At 40.8% G+C, this 17,634-nt stretch overlaps 4 protein-coding genes across 5 annotated transcripts; 1 reads left to right on the top strand and 3 right to left on the bottom strand.

Moving 5' to 3' along the window:
• Positions 1-352: 352 nt before the first annotated feature.
• LOC141829074 (bZIP transcription factor RISBZ4) lies at positions 353-4,683 on the bottom strand. Its single transcript, XM_074716501.1, has 6 exons — positions 4,497-4,683; positions 4,263-4,368; positions 1,635-1,785; positions 1,382-1,457; positions 949-1,074; positions 353-869 (listed from the first exon to the last, which is right to left on the bottom strand). The coding sequence occupies exons 1-6, from the start codon at positions 4,617-4,619 to the stop codon at positions 513-515; spliced, it is 939 nt and encodes a 312-aa protein (XP_074572602.1). The 5' UTR covers positions 4,620-4,683; the 3' UTR covers positions 353-512.
• A 648-nt stretch (positions 4,684-5,331) lies between these two features.
• LOC141829073 (cation transporter HKT1;3-like) lies at positions 5,332-6,962 on the bottom strand. Its single transcript, XM_074716499.1, has 3 exons — positions 5,899-6,962; positions 5,615-5,833; positions 5,332-5,530 (listed from the first exon to the last, which is right to left on the bottom strand). Exons 1-3 carry the CDS (start codon positions 6,960-6,962, stop codon positions 5,332-5,334), a joined length of 1,482 nt encoding a protein of 493 aa, XP_074572600.1.
• Positions 6,963-9,240: 2,278 nt separating this feature from the next.
• LOC141829826 (U-box domain-containing protein 35-like) lies at positions 9,241-12,145 on the bottom strand. Its single transcript, XM_074717327.1, has 10 exons — positions 11,980-12,145; positions 11,865-11,923; positions 11,681-11,799; positions 11,409-11,602; positions 11,286-11,337; positions 10,947-11,202; positions 10,765-10,866; positions 10,271-10,696; positions 9,440-10,195; positions 9,241-9,349 (listed from the first exon to the last, which is right to left on the bottom strand). Exons 1-10 carry the CDS (start codon positions 12,143-12,145, stop codon positions 9,272-9,274), a joined length of 2,208 nt encoding a protein of 735 aa, XP_074573428.1. The 3' UTR covers positions 9,241-9,271.
• Positions 12,146-13,135: 990 nt separating this feature from the next.
• LOC141829474 (pre-mRNA-splicing factor CWC21-like) lies at positions 13,136-16,969 on the top strand. Of its 2 annotated transcripts, none has more exons than XM_074716953.1 (3): positions 13,136-13,547; positions 15,195-15,364; positions 16,645-16,969. In XM_074716953.1, exons 1-3 carry the CDS (start codon positions 13,177-13,179, stop codon positions 16,668-16,670), a joined length of 567 nt encoding a protein of 188 aa, XP_074573054.1. In that variant the 5' UTR covers positions 13,136-13,176; the 3' UTR covers positions 16,671-16,969. The 2 variants fall into 2 exon arrangements, with proteins under 2 accessions (XP_074573054.1, XP_074573053.1); XM_074716952.1 differs by having other exon boundaries at positions 15,192-15,364.
• Positions 16,970-17,634: the final 665 nt, after the last annotated feature.

Below are 17,634 nucleotides of genomic sequence, written 5' to 3'. Positions count from 1 at the left end.
TCGACCTGCCATGAACCGTCGAACCGGCGGTTCGGTTCCGAACCGTCGGTTCCGAACCGTGGTCGGGTCTACAGTCTAGTTTATTGGCGAGCATATTTGTTTAAGTTCAAATAATTAAAATTGAAATTAAATTTAAATCATTTTAAATTATAATTTAATTTTATTTGAATTAAAATTTGAACTACTCCAACCAAACTTGAATTTCATTTTTGAATTGTACTCGAATCAAAAATCATTTGTATTTTCGAGCTTTTGATTTGAATCAAATTCAAATATAGCATATATTTTTCAAACAAACTAGAATATCAACATTTTCATACTTCAAACCTCGAATGCAGTGAATCTGCTAAAATTCTTAAAAGGGGGCACATTTACTAGTCATGATATGAGTCGAATTATAAAAGTCAGATAACATGGCGAACCCCCTAGAGTTCAGTAAACGTGATAAACCCAACAGACAGCCAACACCTGTAAGTTATTGGGTGAATGATACTACAATGAAATTACGATACTTACTTGGGCATCATGCCTACGTTGGAGTCGCACGCCCAAATATCACCCTCCACTTCACTAGCAATTCCATTCTGCAGGTTCCCCCCGCCAGGATTAGGAATGCTCAAACCAGACCTGATGTCTGTATTCTTTGCATCTCCATTCTCCAGCCCTATGTTGTGTGCTTGTCCAGGAGTTGGAATGGCAATGTAGTTAGACTCGTTACCTTGAAAGTTGATGGCCGGGAGGAAGTCCGGTGATGCTCGGGACGGCGGTTGAGGATCGAGAAAATTTGGCGATCGGAGATTGGTCTGCAGTAGATGGTCTAGATTACATGCTAAGGTGCCCCTGGTGACCATGTCTTCTGCCATCTGCACCTGAAATGGTATGACAATATGGTTGATTCCTTTGGGTATTTGAATAAGCCTCCTAATGAATGTAAGGACTGTGAACTACCTTAATTCTCAGTGTTTCTACGTTCGACTTGAGAATCCGATTGTCGGTGATGGCTTCGCTGAATTCTTGATTTGCGGAAGTCAGTTGTTTGAATAAAGAAGCACTTTCTCCACGGAGTTTGTCAACCTTACAAGGAACAAGATGAAGATGCAATGATACAGAATGAAAAGGAAGAAGAAAAAAAAAACAGAAATTAGAATATGTTGGCTTCCACAGTGAACATGTAAATAAATAAGATTCCTTTATCAGATTCCATTTTAGAAAATAATATTCCTTATACACTTGTAAAATGTGAAAACTGAGTCAATTTGAGTAGTACTTCTAAAGAAAGACAAACTTGCAGTCGGCATAAGTTTCTGTAATTAACTTCTAATAGGAGAAAGGCAAAGCCAAACAAACTGGTTACCATTAAGAATCAAAGGCTAATATTCACCTGCAATTCAAGATCAGCGAGATGGGCTTGCTTTCTCTTCCTTGATCGTCTAGCAGATTCCCGATTGGATACCATCCTTAACGCCAAGAACAAAACAATAACATCAAGCACAAAGAAAGAAAAAACAAATAACTAACAAGAACAAATAATTTATTATCTAAGGTGGCAATTGTAGAGACACATTATGTAATGACTAAACAAATAACTTAACCATTTTGGGAAGGATGAAATGTTCAATCACTACTTTGCATACCTCCGCATGCGCTTATCCACAACATTTGTGCTTTGTTCACATGGCCCACCCTCTATTTCCAGGGATTCCTCATCTGATTGTTCAGATCCGCTTGCTCCAAGGGATTGATTTGTTTTCGTCATAAACTTATTTGAGGAAGCTGGTGTGTCAACTAAATAAGAATACAACACAGAAAAGAAAAACACTTTATATTGTTTGGTTTGATGAGTCTTAGGATAGCGAATTTTTAAGGAACTACAACAACATTATGTGGTTGTTTTAGTAACTCCATCTATAAAAGAGAATTCGAAAACAAAACGAGGACAAATGAGAGATTCAGAATGTTATGATTCAACAAGAGTGAGAACATTAAATGGGAAAACTTTCCTTTCAAACATTTTATGAGTTAAAGATATACTTCAGAAAACAATTTTTTTCTATATAAAAAAAATGAAAACTGAAACTCCTTTGGGAAAAAAACAACAGTTGGTTGAGTTGGCCTGATACAATAAGTTTAAGGACTAACCTAGTTGATCAAACTAAGTTAACCAAGTTGACACAACTAACTCAATTGGGCTGATCCAACCAACCAAATCGCCAAATTGGGTTGAACTATTTGGCCTAGTCAACTGACTAATAGAATCAACTAACCTAATCAATTCTGCTAATTAGTGGAACTATCTTATATCATTGACTAGACCAATTGCTTCAAGCTAGACTTAAATAACGTAGCTGATATTATCAGCTGGCTGATCAAATCATGGTTTTAGACCAATTCAATAACTCAATCCATGTTGGTTAGATTGGAGTGAGTAATTGGTATGTGTTAAATTCACCAGTTGACTGGTGCTAACACGATCAACTTGGCCAATGGAATTTAGTTCTACACTTGTACTTATCATTGTTGGTTGATTTGAACTGTCTCAATTGGACATGTAGATTGGTTATAGGCTTGTAGCTAACTTGTGCTTGGTAGATAGATCCAAGCTTCAAATAAGCTCAGTTCCTAGATCAAACAAACTGATCAAACTAATGTGACTCACTAGACTTATCCGACTAGTTTTTCATTTTTTGTTTAGTCAATTCAAACCAACCTGTTAGTTCTGGGGGTTAAGTCTGACATAGTTAATTCAGCTCAATCGAGCTGACCTAGCATGTGGCTGTAGCTAACTGAACAAGTTGACCTAGCAAGATTGACCAAATCAACTTGGGTGAACCCTATCGATTAATATAAGTGGGCACCATCAATCAAATCATATTCACATGGTCAGTTGACCAAGATAATAGTTTTGTAAGAAATGTTAAATGAATTTTCTGGAGACATTTAAATTCATAGATGATTTCTCTAAATAAGTATACCTTGGCAAACTATGTTTCATAGTCTTTGGTTTTCAATGTAAATCAAAATAAAAAGGTTTTATTGACCAGCCAAATAGGCTCTGATGTTTTTGAGCAACAAAACTTATCCTGCATGCTCACTGCCAGTAAATCACTCAGATGTATTTTTTAAAATACTTAGATAATTTTTTATCATTAAAAATAAACAACTATTCATTTATATATTTCTCTTTTTTTCATAAAAAAATACTTAATTTAAAAAATGAGAAGGGGTCTCATTTTATTAAATTGATGAACTAAAATAATTGAAAAATAACTAAAAATAGGAAAGTGTCTATTTGGTTTTATAGGTAAATATTTTTAAAATTTTTAAAAGGCAAAAATTAATGAATTTTGGACTGAAATTAGAAAAAAAATAAATTATTTATATATTTTTATGTCAATTGAACTAAATAGGTAAGTTTTCTCTTTATAAAAAAAACTACTTTTCTGAATTTTTTAGTCACTCTAGTCATTAGCACATCTAAATCAATCAACTTTATAGTTTGTTTTTTTAAGAAAATAAATTTACTTATAAAATTAAAAGAAAACTATTAGTCACTCACTCAACTGGTTTTTCTCTAACAGTATAGAAAATAATTAATTTTGTAAAAATATCATAAAATTAAATGTACATCTTTCTTCTATTTTTTAAAATGTTATTTTAAAAAAAAATTATTTAAGTTGTTTCCTTGATTCCAAGAAATCAAGGTGCTATGTGAAAGGTTTTATGATTCAGAATATGAGAGGGACAGATATGGACATTTTGTCTTATACGGACTTGATCTGGGCATCCCTCAGCATCAGGGTCTATTCGAGTGATTGTTATCTTAGATAATTAGATATTCAGTGCCAAATTCACGCTCCATGATTGTTCTCAAAATTATTATCCCGGAATAAGAATCCACTTTCCAGCACTGTGATTTGGGGATACCACAAAAAGACTCAGATTCAATAATCACAATTTGTTTTACCGTCTTATAGGCAGTTAATTAATCAGACATCAAATAAGGAAAAACCTCTAAACAAATTCTATTATTATTATCAAAATACAAGAATTAAGGCTTTAATGATGGGATGTCTTTTGAGAATTCTTCTTCGGTTTGAAAAGTTTTAAACAAACATCTTCCTGAAAATTTAGATTTGGTTGGCAGATAAACGCAGGGTAAATTAAAAAAACTTAGAAGTGTTCCACAGGGATTATCGTCATGAAGAAAGAAAAGAATCCATGATCAAAACTAAGAGAGAACTAAAGAATTGAAGTAAGAGTACCACAAATCGAGGATCGCGACTCCATCTCTGAGTGCTTAGGCGTCAGGTTCTGTGACCATGCCTGGTTCCCTCCGCTCAGTAACTGACCTGCGCCGCTGAACGCATCCTGCTTCGATCCACACCAAGAAGCAACACCCGGAACAATTCGATCAGTTACGATCGGAGAAAGGATCGAAACAAAAAAAAGAGCACAGATCATCAAAGAGGGAGGGGGGAAAAAACAAATCAACTCGCCAATCCGAAACCCAGTGCCGCTGGGAGGAGGAGCTCCTCGAGGAAAGGCGGAGTGGGGCTCCGATCATCGCCATCCGTCCGGAGAAACGCCTCCAGGATCAACTCCGACGCGCTCCTCTTCATTCCTCCGCCTCCGCCGTCGCCTGCCGCCTTCTACTTCGCTCCTCCCGATGCCGATGCGGCTCAATACGACGTCGTATGGAGGAAATATTTAAATCATCAAAAGTAAAAGGGCTAAACGACAAAAGATACAAAAGATGAGGTATCGGAAAGAGCCGTCTCCCATTAATGCCTCTCTATTTCCTCATAATAACCACAATACCCTCACACCATACCCATATTCAATCCACCAGAGGGCAACGTAGCAAATACATGAACTCACAAGGGTCTTTTCCCAATTGTGCCGTACCGGTAATGGATGCCGATGCGGATCCGCACCGCCCATTGGAAGAAAGAAAAGTAACTCCGCGAAAAGGAAGCAAAAAGAAAATAAAGCATCACTATCTTTTTAACCCACTCATACGTTCGCAGCGGATTTTAGGAAGTGGGACCCTCTAGTCCACCAATGAGGATAGGAAGTAACGGAGCGAGTAGGTCGGACAATTTACGAAATGCTATTTTTTGTTGTTTTTGCTTTCCCGGAGCTCTCCAGTCCAAACCACGTCAGCCAGCACTCTGATCCGCTGTCGCTCCTCGCAACAAGGTGGGGCGTGTCCAACAAGGCCCAACAAGGGCTCGGCCCATAATTAAATAATTATTAATATTTAAATCGGAGACACGTGTAAAGATAGTAACCATATTATCCATTAATTTTATTGACGAAATTAGTTAATTTTCAACCAAAATTCCATGCTTTCCCTCCCTCGATATGAAACTTCTTCAGCCTTCCAAGAAGCATGGCGACCATCAGGATCATCTTCCCTTTGCCGCTCCATCTCCCTGCAAATCCGTACGACGCATCCTCGCAACTTCCGTCGGATCTTATCAACCGATCGCAACTGTATCCCATCGAGAACCCTACGTTTCCATGCGCACTGCAACATCAAAACAAAACCACTTCGACAGATTGCGCTTGATTTATATGTTAATTTAAATGGAAAGGGGGAGAAAAAACTAGCCTGATGACTTCCAATACGACGTTGAAGATGTTAAAATTCAAAGGATCTATCGAAAATGATTTCCTCTCTGTGACGCTGATGAAGATGACAAAGATGACCGGAAAACATAGCAGAGAGAGGTGCAAGCTCCGCAGAAGCAACTTTCTTCGTCTGTTGTTCGAGGAGTTACAAGCAGGATCTCTTTCTTCTGGAACAAAATAAGTATACGGTGGAAGGTACCTGCAAATCGGTAAATTCGTAAAGATTTCTGTAATTAGATCATGGTGTTTAGATTGGAGACTCACATCATGGCGACAAAGAGCACCAAGATCGCCGGAGACAGCTTGGAGATATCGAACACTGACTCGCCGGCGTGCCGGGAGTTCACTGACTGAAACAGAGAGGCCACCAACTTCCGGAACGCATTCATCCCATGGAAGATCTCCCGCGAGCTCCACTCCTGCTGGCAGAGCAAAAGAAGCTGCACCAGCACGAACCCGGCCACCGTGAGCGCCAAGTAGGCGCAGTGAGCGCGAGGGAATAAGTGCTTGTAGTATTCCGCGACCTCCGGTCGCCGGAGAACGTCCCCGAACTCATCCCTCTTCGTCGTCTTTTTCATCACCCAAATCGCCAGCCTCAAGCAGGGAGGAAACAGAGTGTTACCCGCTAGGATTTGAGGGATCAGTATCAAGAGCAGAGCAGAGTTGCTCTTGAAGGCCGCCATGTTCTCGTTGTTTGGGGTGAAGCCGCAGTTGGTGAAGGAGGAAACCGTTACAAAAATGGAGAATAGGAAGACCTTAATCTTCTTCATCCGCAACACCGCCCTCGCGTCGGCGACGAGAGAGAAATACAGCAAGGTGAGGAAGACGCCGCTCAGATTGACGAAGAGGATGTAACAGAACACGACACGGCCCAAGAACTTGAGAGATTTGTCAATGGAAGTAGAACTACTAGATGATGATGATTCGCTTTCGCGCTTTAGCTTGAGGTTGGTGAAGTGCAGGCCGAGCACGGAGGTGAAGACCTCGCCGCCGATGAACATGAGGACGACGAGGACCCAGTGCTGGGCCGGGGAGAAGGATTCCATTTCCACAGAGGACATGCTCGAAACGGTGGCGGAGGAGACCGACATGAAGAGGAGGTCCAAGTTCTTAGGCTTACTCCGCCCAGCGTTGCCATTCGGCGTGAGAACCCACAGCGCGAGGAAGCCGAAAGAGGAAGTTAGAAGGAAGTAACAGATCTGAACAAAGAAGGGATCGCAGCGGAATAGGAAGAAGTCGCAGAGGAAGCACAGAGAACGCCATGAACAAGCTTTTAAGGCAGAAAGTTTCTTGTTAGCTTTCTTGCTCAAGCAAGAAAGAAGCTCCATTGCAGAGGAAGGTCTGTGAGCGCTCTGTGAGGAAGCTGTGCATTAATGCACAGGTGGGTTGATTTGCAAAATGCCCCTAATATTAAAATATTTCTTATCTAAATCATGGAGAGGGGATATTTTGATATTAATGAAACTTAAGGGTATTTTAAAAGTTGTAATATTTATAATTTGTTTTTTAAATATTACAATATGTATATATAGACTTGATATCTCGACTTGAACTAGGGCCACGGATAAATTTAAAAAACAATTCTTTCTACCAATATGAATAATTCTCAGTACTTATCTAAAGTTAATCTCATCAAAATTTTATCCACTAACAATTAGGCTCTGATTAGACGACATATGTGCCACTTAATTGACTCATTAAGGTGATCAGTGGCGATCATGCTCAACAAAGTAGTGCATTAGACCATCTATTTTATTTTTGCAGTTTGTCGAATAACAACTTGAAGACATTGATCTTCTACGTGATTGGTAGTGGAGCTTTAATTAGTAAGTGCTTGAAAAAATGATAAATTTCAATTAGTCTCATGGACTCAATCCCTGGGGGTGGTCGGCTCAGTCCTACGGAAGTTTCCCACCAACTACCAGGGTAAATCGGAAAGCACATACGGCAGCCAATCCAGATGTCCAGCATCTTTTCATTGCGTTCCCCATTTGGAAGAAAATTCTTACAAATACGCCGTAGCTGAGGATCGAACCGTGAATCCCTAAGTCACAACTTGGATGTCCTACCATTGCACCATTGCCCTGGGGACTAATTAGTAAGTGCTTGAAGCATTTAGAGATCATGGTCTTGCATTCTTCTCAATGCCTTGGGAAGTCATTGTACTTATTGTTGTTGATGTGATGGATTTTGATTAATCTTATATGGTAAGGTGATCAAAAGGCGAGTTGATATGTTAAGGTAAAAAATAAATAGTCAATCTTGAGTAGATCAATAGGCCGACACCTTCATTTTGATCTTAAGTGTCTCGGTCATAGCCGTTTTACCATTGGGCTTTTCAGTCATCCCGATCATTCAATTTTAATTTTATTTTTGCAGTTTGTCTAATAACAACTTGAAGACATTGATCTTCTACATGATTGTCCCCAGGGCAATGGTGCAACGGTAGAACATTCGGATTGTGACCTAGGGACTCGCGGTTCGATCCCCAGCTACAGTGTATTTGTAGGAATTTTCCTCCAAATGGGGAACGCAATCAAAGGATACTGAGCATCTGCATTGGCCGCCGTATGCGCTTCCCGATTTACCCTGGTGGTTGGTGAGAAACTTCCGTGGGATCAGACAGGCCACTCCCAGGGATTGAGTCCATGAGACTGACTGAGATTTATCAATTTTTTTTTCTTCTACATGATTGCACGTGGAGCCTTAATTATTAAGTGCTCGAAGCATTTAGAGAACATGATCTCATATCTTCTCAATGCCTTGTGAAGTCATTGTATTCATTTATGGTGGTTTTAATGCAGATACAAGAACAGTATCAGACCTTTTAGTTGCAATATTTATAATTTGTTTTTTCTAATATTACAATTTGTATATAGACTTTATATCTTGACTTGAACTATTGCAACGGATAAATTTGAAAAACAATTCTTCCTATCAATATGAATAATTCTCAGTACCTATCTAAAGTAATCTTATCAAAATTTTATCCACTAACAATTAGGCTCTGATTAGACGACACATGTGCCACTTAATTGACTCATTAAGGTGAATTTTTTTTAAACACTGGGGATCATGCTCAACAAAGTAGTGCATTAGATAAGATCATCTATTTTATTTTTCAGTCTGTCTAATAACAACTTGAAGACATTGATCTTCTACATGATTGCTCGTGGAGCTTTAATTATTAAGTGCTTGAAGCATTTAGAGAACATGATTTCATATCTTCTCAATGCCTTGTGAAGTCATTGTATTCATTTATGGTGGTTTTAATGCAGATACAAGAACAGTATCAGACCTTTTAGTTGCCACTTAACTTGTGAATAACATTTTAGATTTAGTTGAACTCTTAAGTTACCGAGATCATGCAGTTATAGCTATAGATTGCCAGACAGTGAAAATGATCCAAAATAGATTGTAGGCATGCTTACATGATCCGGCAGTTAGAACTATGAACATATTACAATAACACTCATCAGTAATAAAGATTGATTCTTTGTCGCAATCTCCATAACTTTTGGAAAGCTAATTGATTGCTGAGTGTTTGCAGAGACGATCATTCTGCTGTGCATGGAGAGGCAATATTTGCATGCATGTCTGCTCAATGATTGAATTCCCATGATGTGCTCGAGGATCTTCAGTTGATCGACGATCCGCTAAATTGGCTGGAGATCTGATATTCTGATTGCTGATGCAAAGGGCCGCTCCTGATATCCTGAATGATCATGATTGGAAACAAAAGAGAACGTCATGGAAGCTCAATTTAGTGACATGCAGCTCAAGTCCAGGGAACTAAACGCCTTACCTGCACAGAAACTCGATCGTGTGACGATGAGGCGCCGAGGTTGTCGTCCACTGCGAATTGCGGTCTGTTGTCTTCCCCAAAAGCTCTCAGCCAATTGAGCTCCGGCAATACGACTGTTCCTAGGTCCGGCCGGTCTTTCCTTCTCAGCTCTGCGCAGTTAAGCGCTAACTTGGCAAACCGTAAAGCTTCCTCGATTGGCCAATTTTGGATGGAGGGATCCAACACCTGTGGAAACGTTCCCATCTCGATCGAACGCTCCACTAGATGGGTCAGCCCCATGGGAGGCTTCGCAGTGATCAGTTGCAGCAGCAGGATTCCAAAGGAGTAAATGTCGGACCTGGTGCCGAGCATGCCCGTCTGCTGGTACTCTGGGTCGATGTAGCAGAACGTCCCGGCTGCCGTCGTCATGCGGTACTGAGTGACTTGGTCGGCCACGGAGGGCGGGAGGAGGCGGGCCAGGCCGACGTCGCTTATCTTGCTGGTGTAGTTCTGATTGAGTAGGATGTTTGCAGGCTTCAAGTCCCTGTGAACCAGAGGCTCTGGCTTCGTTTGGTGGAGGAAGAGCAGGCATGTGGCGATCTCTGAGGCGATGCGGAACCGATATTGCCAGGGAATGGGCGGTGTGTTACCGCGCCGGAATAAGCGATCCTCTAAGCTCCCATTGGCCATGTACTCGTACACCAGGCAACCGTACTCTGGGCAAGCACCGAGGAGGAGGACCATGTTTGGGTGCCGGATGCAACTGAGAATTTCAACCTGTGTGCAGAAATGAACGCGAATATTTCTTTAATTCATATGTGTTTGTGATTTCTATGGCTTGAACAAACTCACCTCGTGCTGAAACTGAGACCTCCCTTGGGCTGCATCCGGTCGCAGTACCTTGACAGCAACAGGCGTGTGATCGAGATAGCATTTGTAGACGGGACCGTACCCGCCTTCTCCAACCTTCCGGTCCGGTGCAAAGTACTCTGTGGCTTCCTCTATCTCCTCGATCTTGTATCTCCTGTACCTCGCGTCCGCTTGCACAAACGAATTCGAGGGATTCTTGTCGACGGATTGTTTCAAGGCCTTTGTCTCCACTTCTCTCCTTTTATGCGCTTCCAGTTCTGCCTTCCTTTGGGCTGCTTCAGCCGCTTCCAATGCTGCCTTGCATTTTGCTTTCTCCTTCTCTACCAGAACCAAGGCGGCTTCTTCCGCGAGTCGGGCCTTTTCGAGTCTTTGTTTTCCCTCCATCTTCGACTGATGGAGCTCCATTGCCTGCGCAAGGTTTATTTATCAGACAACAGAAGTCAATTCCGCTAGCTTTCTTTAGGGAAATTAACTACCTTCTGTTTGGCCAGAAGCGCTTCCTTACAAGCTGCGTTGTACAGATCCATCGTCTGCTTGAGTTCCAGTGTCAGTCTATTTATCTCTGCTTCTTTATATTCCTGCAAGTTCCAAGCATTCAAGCGATCATGCACACAACTTTTCTGGTTCTATATATCTTTTTCTAACTGTATTCACGTACCGATGCGTCAGATGAGAAGCTCCCCTGAGAAAAATAAGAGAACTCATTCATAGCGGAATTAACACCCACAGACTTGCGAGGTGAGTGTCGAGACTCAAAGCTGTGAGCAAGGTTGTCAGACAAGCAAGAGATCCTCGGAGGGAAGACCTGATCAGTGCTCCTCCTGCCACTGCTTACAAACGATATGTCACTGCCCGACATCAAATCTACATCAGACTGTCTGGTCTGCGCATATGTCCCTCTGGTCAATGGCGACCTGTTCGAAGGCATGGAAACAGAGTGGCAAGATGAGAGGACAAGCAGGTACCTACACGTCTGTCATGTTGCTTCTTATCTTACCTGATCGACTCTGTTTCTTTGCTCAATCTGAGAGTCGCAACTGCAGCATCACCTGACAAATATATGCCTACTTCAGTTGTTCATGCTTCAGCCAAATGACTAGGTAAGTCGATCATAGTATACCTTTCTTCTCCTGTTGATTCGGTCGATCTGTGTTGGCTTGTTTCTGGAGTTGGATTCTTAAAGGCGAAACGGCCGGCGCTGGTCGGATGGCATTTTTAACAGAGGAGGGCTTGCCTTTGCTTATCACATAAGCAGTGCAGAAATCCGGCACGGTTTTGTAAATGTTGGCGCTGATGTCCAAGTTCCTGAATGATCTGGTAGTATGCATACAGTAAGAACCTTTCGTGTTGATGTCCTCTTTGTTAGAGCAGTGCTTTAGAATCTTAAGATACCTCACAAAGCCTCCTCTCGATGCTCCGACGACTAGTTTGTCGATCCCCGACTGAGCGATGAACTCCACTACGGCCTTCGCTACGTCAGCGCCCTCCAAGATCATATCCATGACTTTGATCTGTCGAATGCATGCTCATCCAACCAAGTCAAAAGATAGATCAGCAGAGACGATGAATTACTCACATCTTTTCTCGTGCAGAAACATCTGAAGGGAGTAAGTATTTCCCTGCGTATGCTATCCGCTGCATTATGTTGAATTTCGACATTAGATCTTACTCTCTTAAGCAATAAGACAAACAGCTAGCTAGCTTACGTGAAAGGGCATGAGTGTTGACGTGAATGAGGATGAGGGTTTGGCCCCTGGCTGCGACATTGTCGAGGGCCCATTTCAAGGCTCCTTGGCTGCTCTTATCCTTGTCCACGGCCACTGCAGCTAGAGGAAAGGATTGTGAAACAGAGTCCATTGTTGCAGAAGAATAGCTAAGTTAGAATAAAACGAAATGCAAGAAGAAGCCGCCTCCTAATATAACCATGCACGTACCTCCCTGTTTACGTTGTGCTTTGCTGTGCTGCGCTGTGCGGTGGGTGGAAGGTGATGTTCGTAGGGCGGAGCGTGAATGCAGGAGAGCAACGTGGTGAATTAGGCGTTAGACATTAAACAGATGTATATTTTTGTCAATTCAGTTGAAGGATATTTTTAATCAATTTTAGTGTACATAATATTAATAATATTGAGCAAAATATAAAAGAAAAAAAATGTCTCTATGCCGCACGATTTATCCCACGCGACCTGTGCGCGACACCTCCGACTCATTGCCGCTGCCGCCGTTTTTGCCACGCCGTCCAACCATCGCCGGCCCCCGCCTCGGGCGCGATCGATGCGAGCGAGCTCCTTCCGGCGGCAGATTCCGATCGGATAGTGATCGGAATTCGAAGAATTTGCTCGGAAAACACAACCTGTGCCGGCTCACCGCCACTGTCGGCCAAATCACAGTCGGATTCTGATCAAATCGCAACCGGAGATCGGCCAAGGAAGGATCGGCCGCGATTTGGCTGGCAGTGACGGTGAGCGGGTACCGATCGTGTTTCTGAGCAAATTCGTCAAATTTCGATCATTATCCGATCAAAATCTACCATCGGAAAGAGTACCGGCGAGTGGAGCGTCGATCGCGGTTGAGGTGGCAGCCGGCAGTAGCCGGACGGGGCAATGGGAGCGACAGCAACGGCGGTGGATCAGAGAGTCATGCACGGGTCGCGCACGGATTTATCGCGCAGGACAGCAATCCGGTTTAGTAGAATATGATAAATATCGACCCGTTATTATACCGTCATATCGTGAGTTGGACCGGCTCGAATGTCCGGTTCGGCTCAGGTCTTCCTCGCGCTATTCTACTGATCCAATAATCTGTTATTTATATTGATCTCCACCTTTTCCCCGATCCTTTCCGCTAGGGTTTTCTTCGCCGATCGGACACTGCGGAGTGAGTTGCAGGAGATGTATAACGGGATAGGGCTCCAGACGCCGAGGGGTTCCGGCACGAATGGATACACCCAGACGAACAAGTTCTTCGTCAAACCACGTCCGTCCACTGCCATCGCCGACGCCGCCATCACCGGATCCAAGCCGGAAGGTGCCGTCCGGAAGCCCAACAAGGATATCCTAGAACATGACCGCAAGCGGCAGGTTCAATTGAAGCTTTTGATCCTACAAGAAACCATGATAGATCAGGGGTACACTGAGGCCGAGATCGCCGAGAAACTCGCGAAAGCGAAGAAGACGCTTGAGGCCGAGTTCGCGGCCGCTGCTTCGCAGGATGGTGGAAGCGGTGGTGGTCGGAGGGATCGCCCACCCCTCTCGAATAAAAGGTTTTTATCTCGTGCCTTCTGGTCGTTTATTGGATTTTCATCTGAGTTTGGTTGTCGACGAGTTTCTACATGCCTAACCTAACTAGTGTTTTTCTTTTCCCTTTTCCTGTTTTACTTAGTCAGCGCTCTGTTCGTGCAATATGTTAATATTATGTTTATTTATTGAGATTTTTCAGCTATGGAATCAGTGGCATATCATGCATATACTAGTGCAAAATCTTGGCTAAGAATGAATGAATTAGTTTTTGTCTGTCTCCATCTGGTTAACTTGATTATGAGTGTTTACTTCATTGGAAATAAGATAGAAAAGAAAATCAAAATGATGAATTCGTCAATTTCTCTCTTTGACATGAAGAGAATGAAGGAATTTACTTTCATCCAATTCTTTTTCTTGTTTCATCCAATTCTTTCATCCAATTAGGGAACCTAGTAGGCCAGAAGGCCAAATGGTCGATGCAAATAGATCTTATTTTCGAATTTTTTATTCTTATTTTTTCAAAGGTCTTTGTAATAATGTTTGCTAAATGTGCTTCACAATCATCTTCTTGTTTTCTGTTGACTTCTTTAAAATTTGTTTAACTTCACACCAAAATGTAAACTAAACCATTTGCAAAAGCCACGAAGTAGCATGTACCTTTGCAGTATACCTCCTATTAGATTTTGTGATTGTGGATCAAAGAACACACTGAAGTTATCTCTATTCAACAATTGGATTTCTATGCGTTTATTTGCTTGAAGTTAGAAATGGCTGGAAGTAGGTTAGTGCAAATGTTGTGATTGCAACTTCAAGTGAAAATTTTATCATGTCCATTGTCTTTGATGATCGTGAGTTCAATTATTTGATTATGTTTTTAGTTGCATGTTAAAGTTAAGTTATGATTTCATAATAGTTTTTTATTAAAGAATTCTGTTTATATATATATATATATATATATATATATATATATAAAACCTGATAGAATGTTTGGGATTTTATTTTGTAAAATTCATTTATCACACATTAAATCACGAGATCACATTGCACTATAGATGCCAGACATGAGGACCAAACCAATGATCGATGAGTCCATTCACAGATGCACTAACTGTCCAAGCATAGGAAACATGCAGAATAATGAGATTTTAGCAATATCTCATTAAATTGGATTACATTAAAAAACATTTTCTTCTATGTGATTAGAGGGCTTTCAATTAATGTTTTTTTTACTTGAATTCACATCTCTCAAAACAATGATTGAACTTTATTGTTATGTCCAGTCTTTTCCTCAACGTTCCACTTGCTTATACTTCTTTGTATTTGGAAGCTTAATTGTTTTACAATGTCGCTTGGAAGTTGCAAAAGTGACCTTGCATATGAGCTATCAAAATGCTAATTGCAAATACATTTGCAGCAACACTGCAGCAAGAATGCTATTTAGGCAAACAGATCCATGCAACTTGTCCACTTGCTACAAGTTGTTTGCCAAAAAGTCAACCAAACTCGGCATCTTGGATGGTTTAATATAACAATTTTTTAAAATGTCCATAATAGGTAGAAAACTGAAGAGGCCATGTCCTTGTTATTTCAAAGTGTTTGTTGCTTAGACTTATTGCTTTATTTTATCAAAAGTAATTGTTGCCAGATAATGTAACTTTGTTTTGCAGTAGGTTTGTGGATACTCAGTCTCATCAGATTGCTGCGCGAAAGGAAAAACAAATGGAAACACTGAAAACATCTCTTGGCATTAAAGATGAGCAGCAAGAACAAAAAATGCTGGATGAGGAAGACTTGGAGGCTGGAGAATTCATTGATGATAAACCTCAACAAGAGAAAAAAGGTATGATTTCTGATGAACAGCAAGATAAAAATCAAGATAGGAAGTCAGCGAAAAAAATGGAAAAACAGATGGGTGAAGCAAAGAACGAAAGTAGGATATCTAGAATTGATAAGTCAAAGCACAAACATAAGTATTATGCCAAGGGAAAATATGATGATGGTTCTGACAGCGAAAGCAGCAAAAGTACTGATGAACAGAAAACGAAGCACCGAAGAAGTAAGCGACAGAAGTCAATGGATGCTATCAAGAGATGGGAGAAGGAAAAACAAAATCATAATGACGAAACTAATTATTCTGACTCAGATAGTGATTCTTCTGGTAACTTTGGTCAGAAACAAATAGCAAAACACAAGAAGAAACTCAAGGGTCATGCTACAGAGTCAGATTCAGAAGATGAATCTCACAAAATGAAATCTGTTCGAGGACAGACAGGAACATACAGACATGATTCAGAGGATTCAGATGAAGAACATTATTTGAACCCAAAGAAGCACAAAATAGATCAGGAAAGAGCTAACAATCATGCTTCTGCTATTGAAAACATAAAGAAAGAAGACTGCCTAGTGCCCAGGAAATATATCAGGAACATACATCCTTTTTTATAGGCGCTCGGCAGTCAACCGACTGCCTAGTGCCCAGGTGGTAGATAAGAGTCAACATTAAATATTAAAATTAGACCATTATACTCAAGTTTGCAATCATAGGGATCTAAAAGATTTAAAGGAAGAGTAAACAAATGCAAGCTGCCTAAGAGGATAAGATTAAAAAAAAAAAGGTAAAAAAGATGTTAGAAGAAGTGGATAAAGGAATCTTGTTGTGAAATGTATGATCATATAGTGAATAGTGATAAAAAAGAGGTGAAAATTAGTAAAACATTATAGTGTAAAAAAGATGATAGAAGAAGTGGATAAAGGAATCTTGTTGTGAAATGTATGATCATATAGTGAATAGTGATAAAAAAAAAGAGGTGAAAATTAGTAAAACATTGTAGGGATGACCGGATGAGAATATGTGAGGAAAAGAAACAAAATAAGAGTGAGAAGAAACCTAGAAAAAACAAGAGATAATCTTGCTAGAAGATAGCCTAAAAATGGCTAAAAATTGCGCAGAGTGTCCCAGTGTCTTATTTCTTCAGACTAGTTTACTTAGTTATATCATGGTTTCTAGTTATCTACCGTTCAGTAACTATAGAATGAACATTTGGTAAGACAAGATGATACATGTTGCAGACTAAGCAATCTGTTTTCAATATGCATTTATCAATCACATTTTTTTTTCAGGCAATCATTTGGCGTCTCTTATTTGATCATGATGCTGGTCTGCTACCCAGATTGAGTTGCTACTTGTGTAGTTTGAAGGTTTCAAATGATATCTTTTGGGTATAATTTTGATGCAACTGTCTCCTTGTTAAGTTGCCCTAGAACAGACATGGTAGATTTGCACAAGGCACTATACTATCGTCGCTGTATTATACATAGATGCCCCATCGCTTCTGTGATAATACCCAAACATCAACTGCAACTTCCGTCTCATCCTTGTGTAGGAAGAGTATGTAATTTTACTGGGAGCTTATTTTTAGACGAATCTTCTGTACTTTATTAGCAACAGCAGGATGATTAGAAAGTTTTGTTTACTCTGGGGGATCAAGAACTAGTGGAAGGGGGACAGTGAAATGTGTAGATGGTGATCTGTCTTCGTCCACCAACTAACAAATTTAACTAGAAAAAATTAGTCATTTAGTTTTTTTTCCCTACAGTCAACGGTGGAAGCTTCACCAAACTTAGTTTAGCTGACTTTAATCCTCTTTGGTAGTGCTTAAAATAAGGTAGATTGTTGAAATAGGGTATTGTTTAGTAGTGATCTTCAATGTGTCGCTTTAAAACCATGCACTGAGCTTTGACATCTTAGGCTGCGTTTGTTTCCGGAGACAGGGACACAAATACAGAGACAGAAATAGGATTTCTGTCTCCGCCCCCGTTTGATTTTGAGAGACAGAGACAGAAATAGGATTTTTGTCTCCGTTTCAGATAGAATTTCTGTCAACTTTCAAACTGGGGACACTGAAATGGAGACGGAGACAGAATTTCTACTTATCTCCGCTTCCGGCACCGTCACGCCGCCGTCCGGTCACCGCCGACGGAGACCATTGTAAATGCGTCCCTGTCTCTACTGTCTCTGTATTTCTGTATTTCTGTCTCTGTATTTCTGTATTTCTTAAACCAAACGCAGCCTAAGAGTCTGAGTCTTGCATATAATATTGTTCAAAAGAT

Source organism: Curcuma longa, chromosome 5 (genome assembly GCF_044706935.1).
Source record: "Curcuma longa cultivar G26 ecotype Majalengka, Jawa Barat chromosome 5, ITB_CL_G26_1.1, whole genome shotgun sequence".
Lineage (NCBI taxonomy): Eukaryota > Viridiplantae > Streptophyta > Magnoliopsida > Zingiberales > Zingiberaceae > Curcuma > Curcuma longa.
This window is presented reverse-complemented; position numbering and strand designations above follow the sequence as displayed.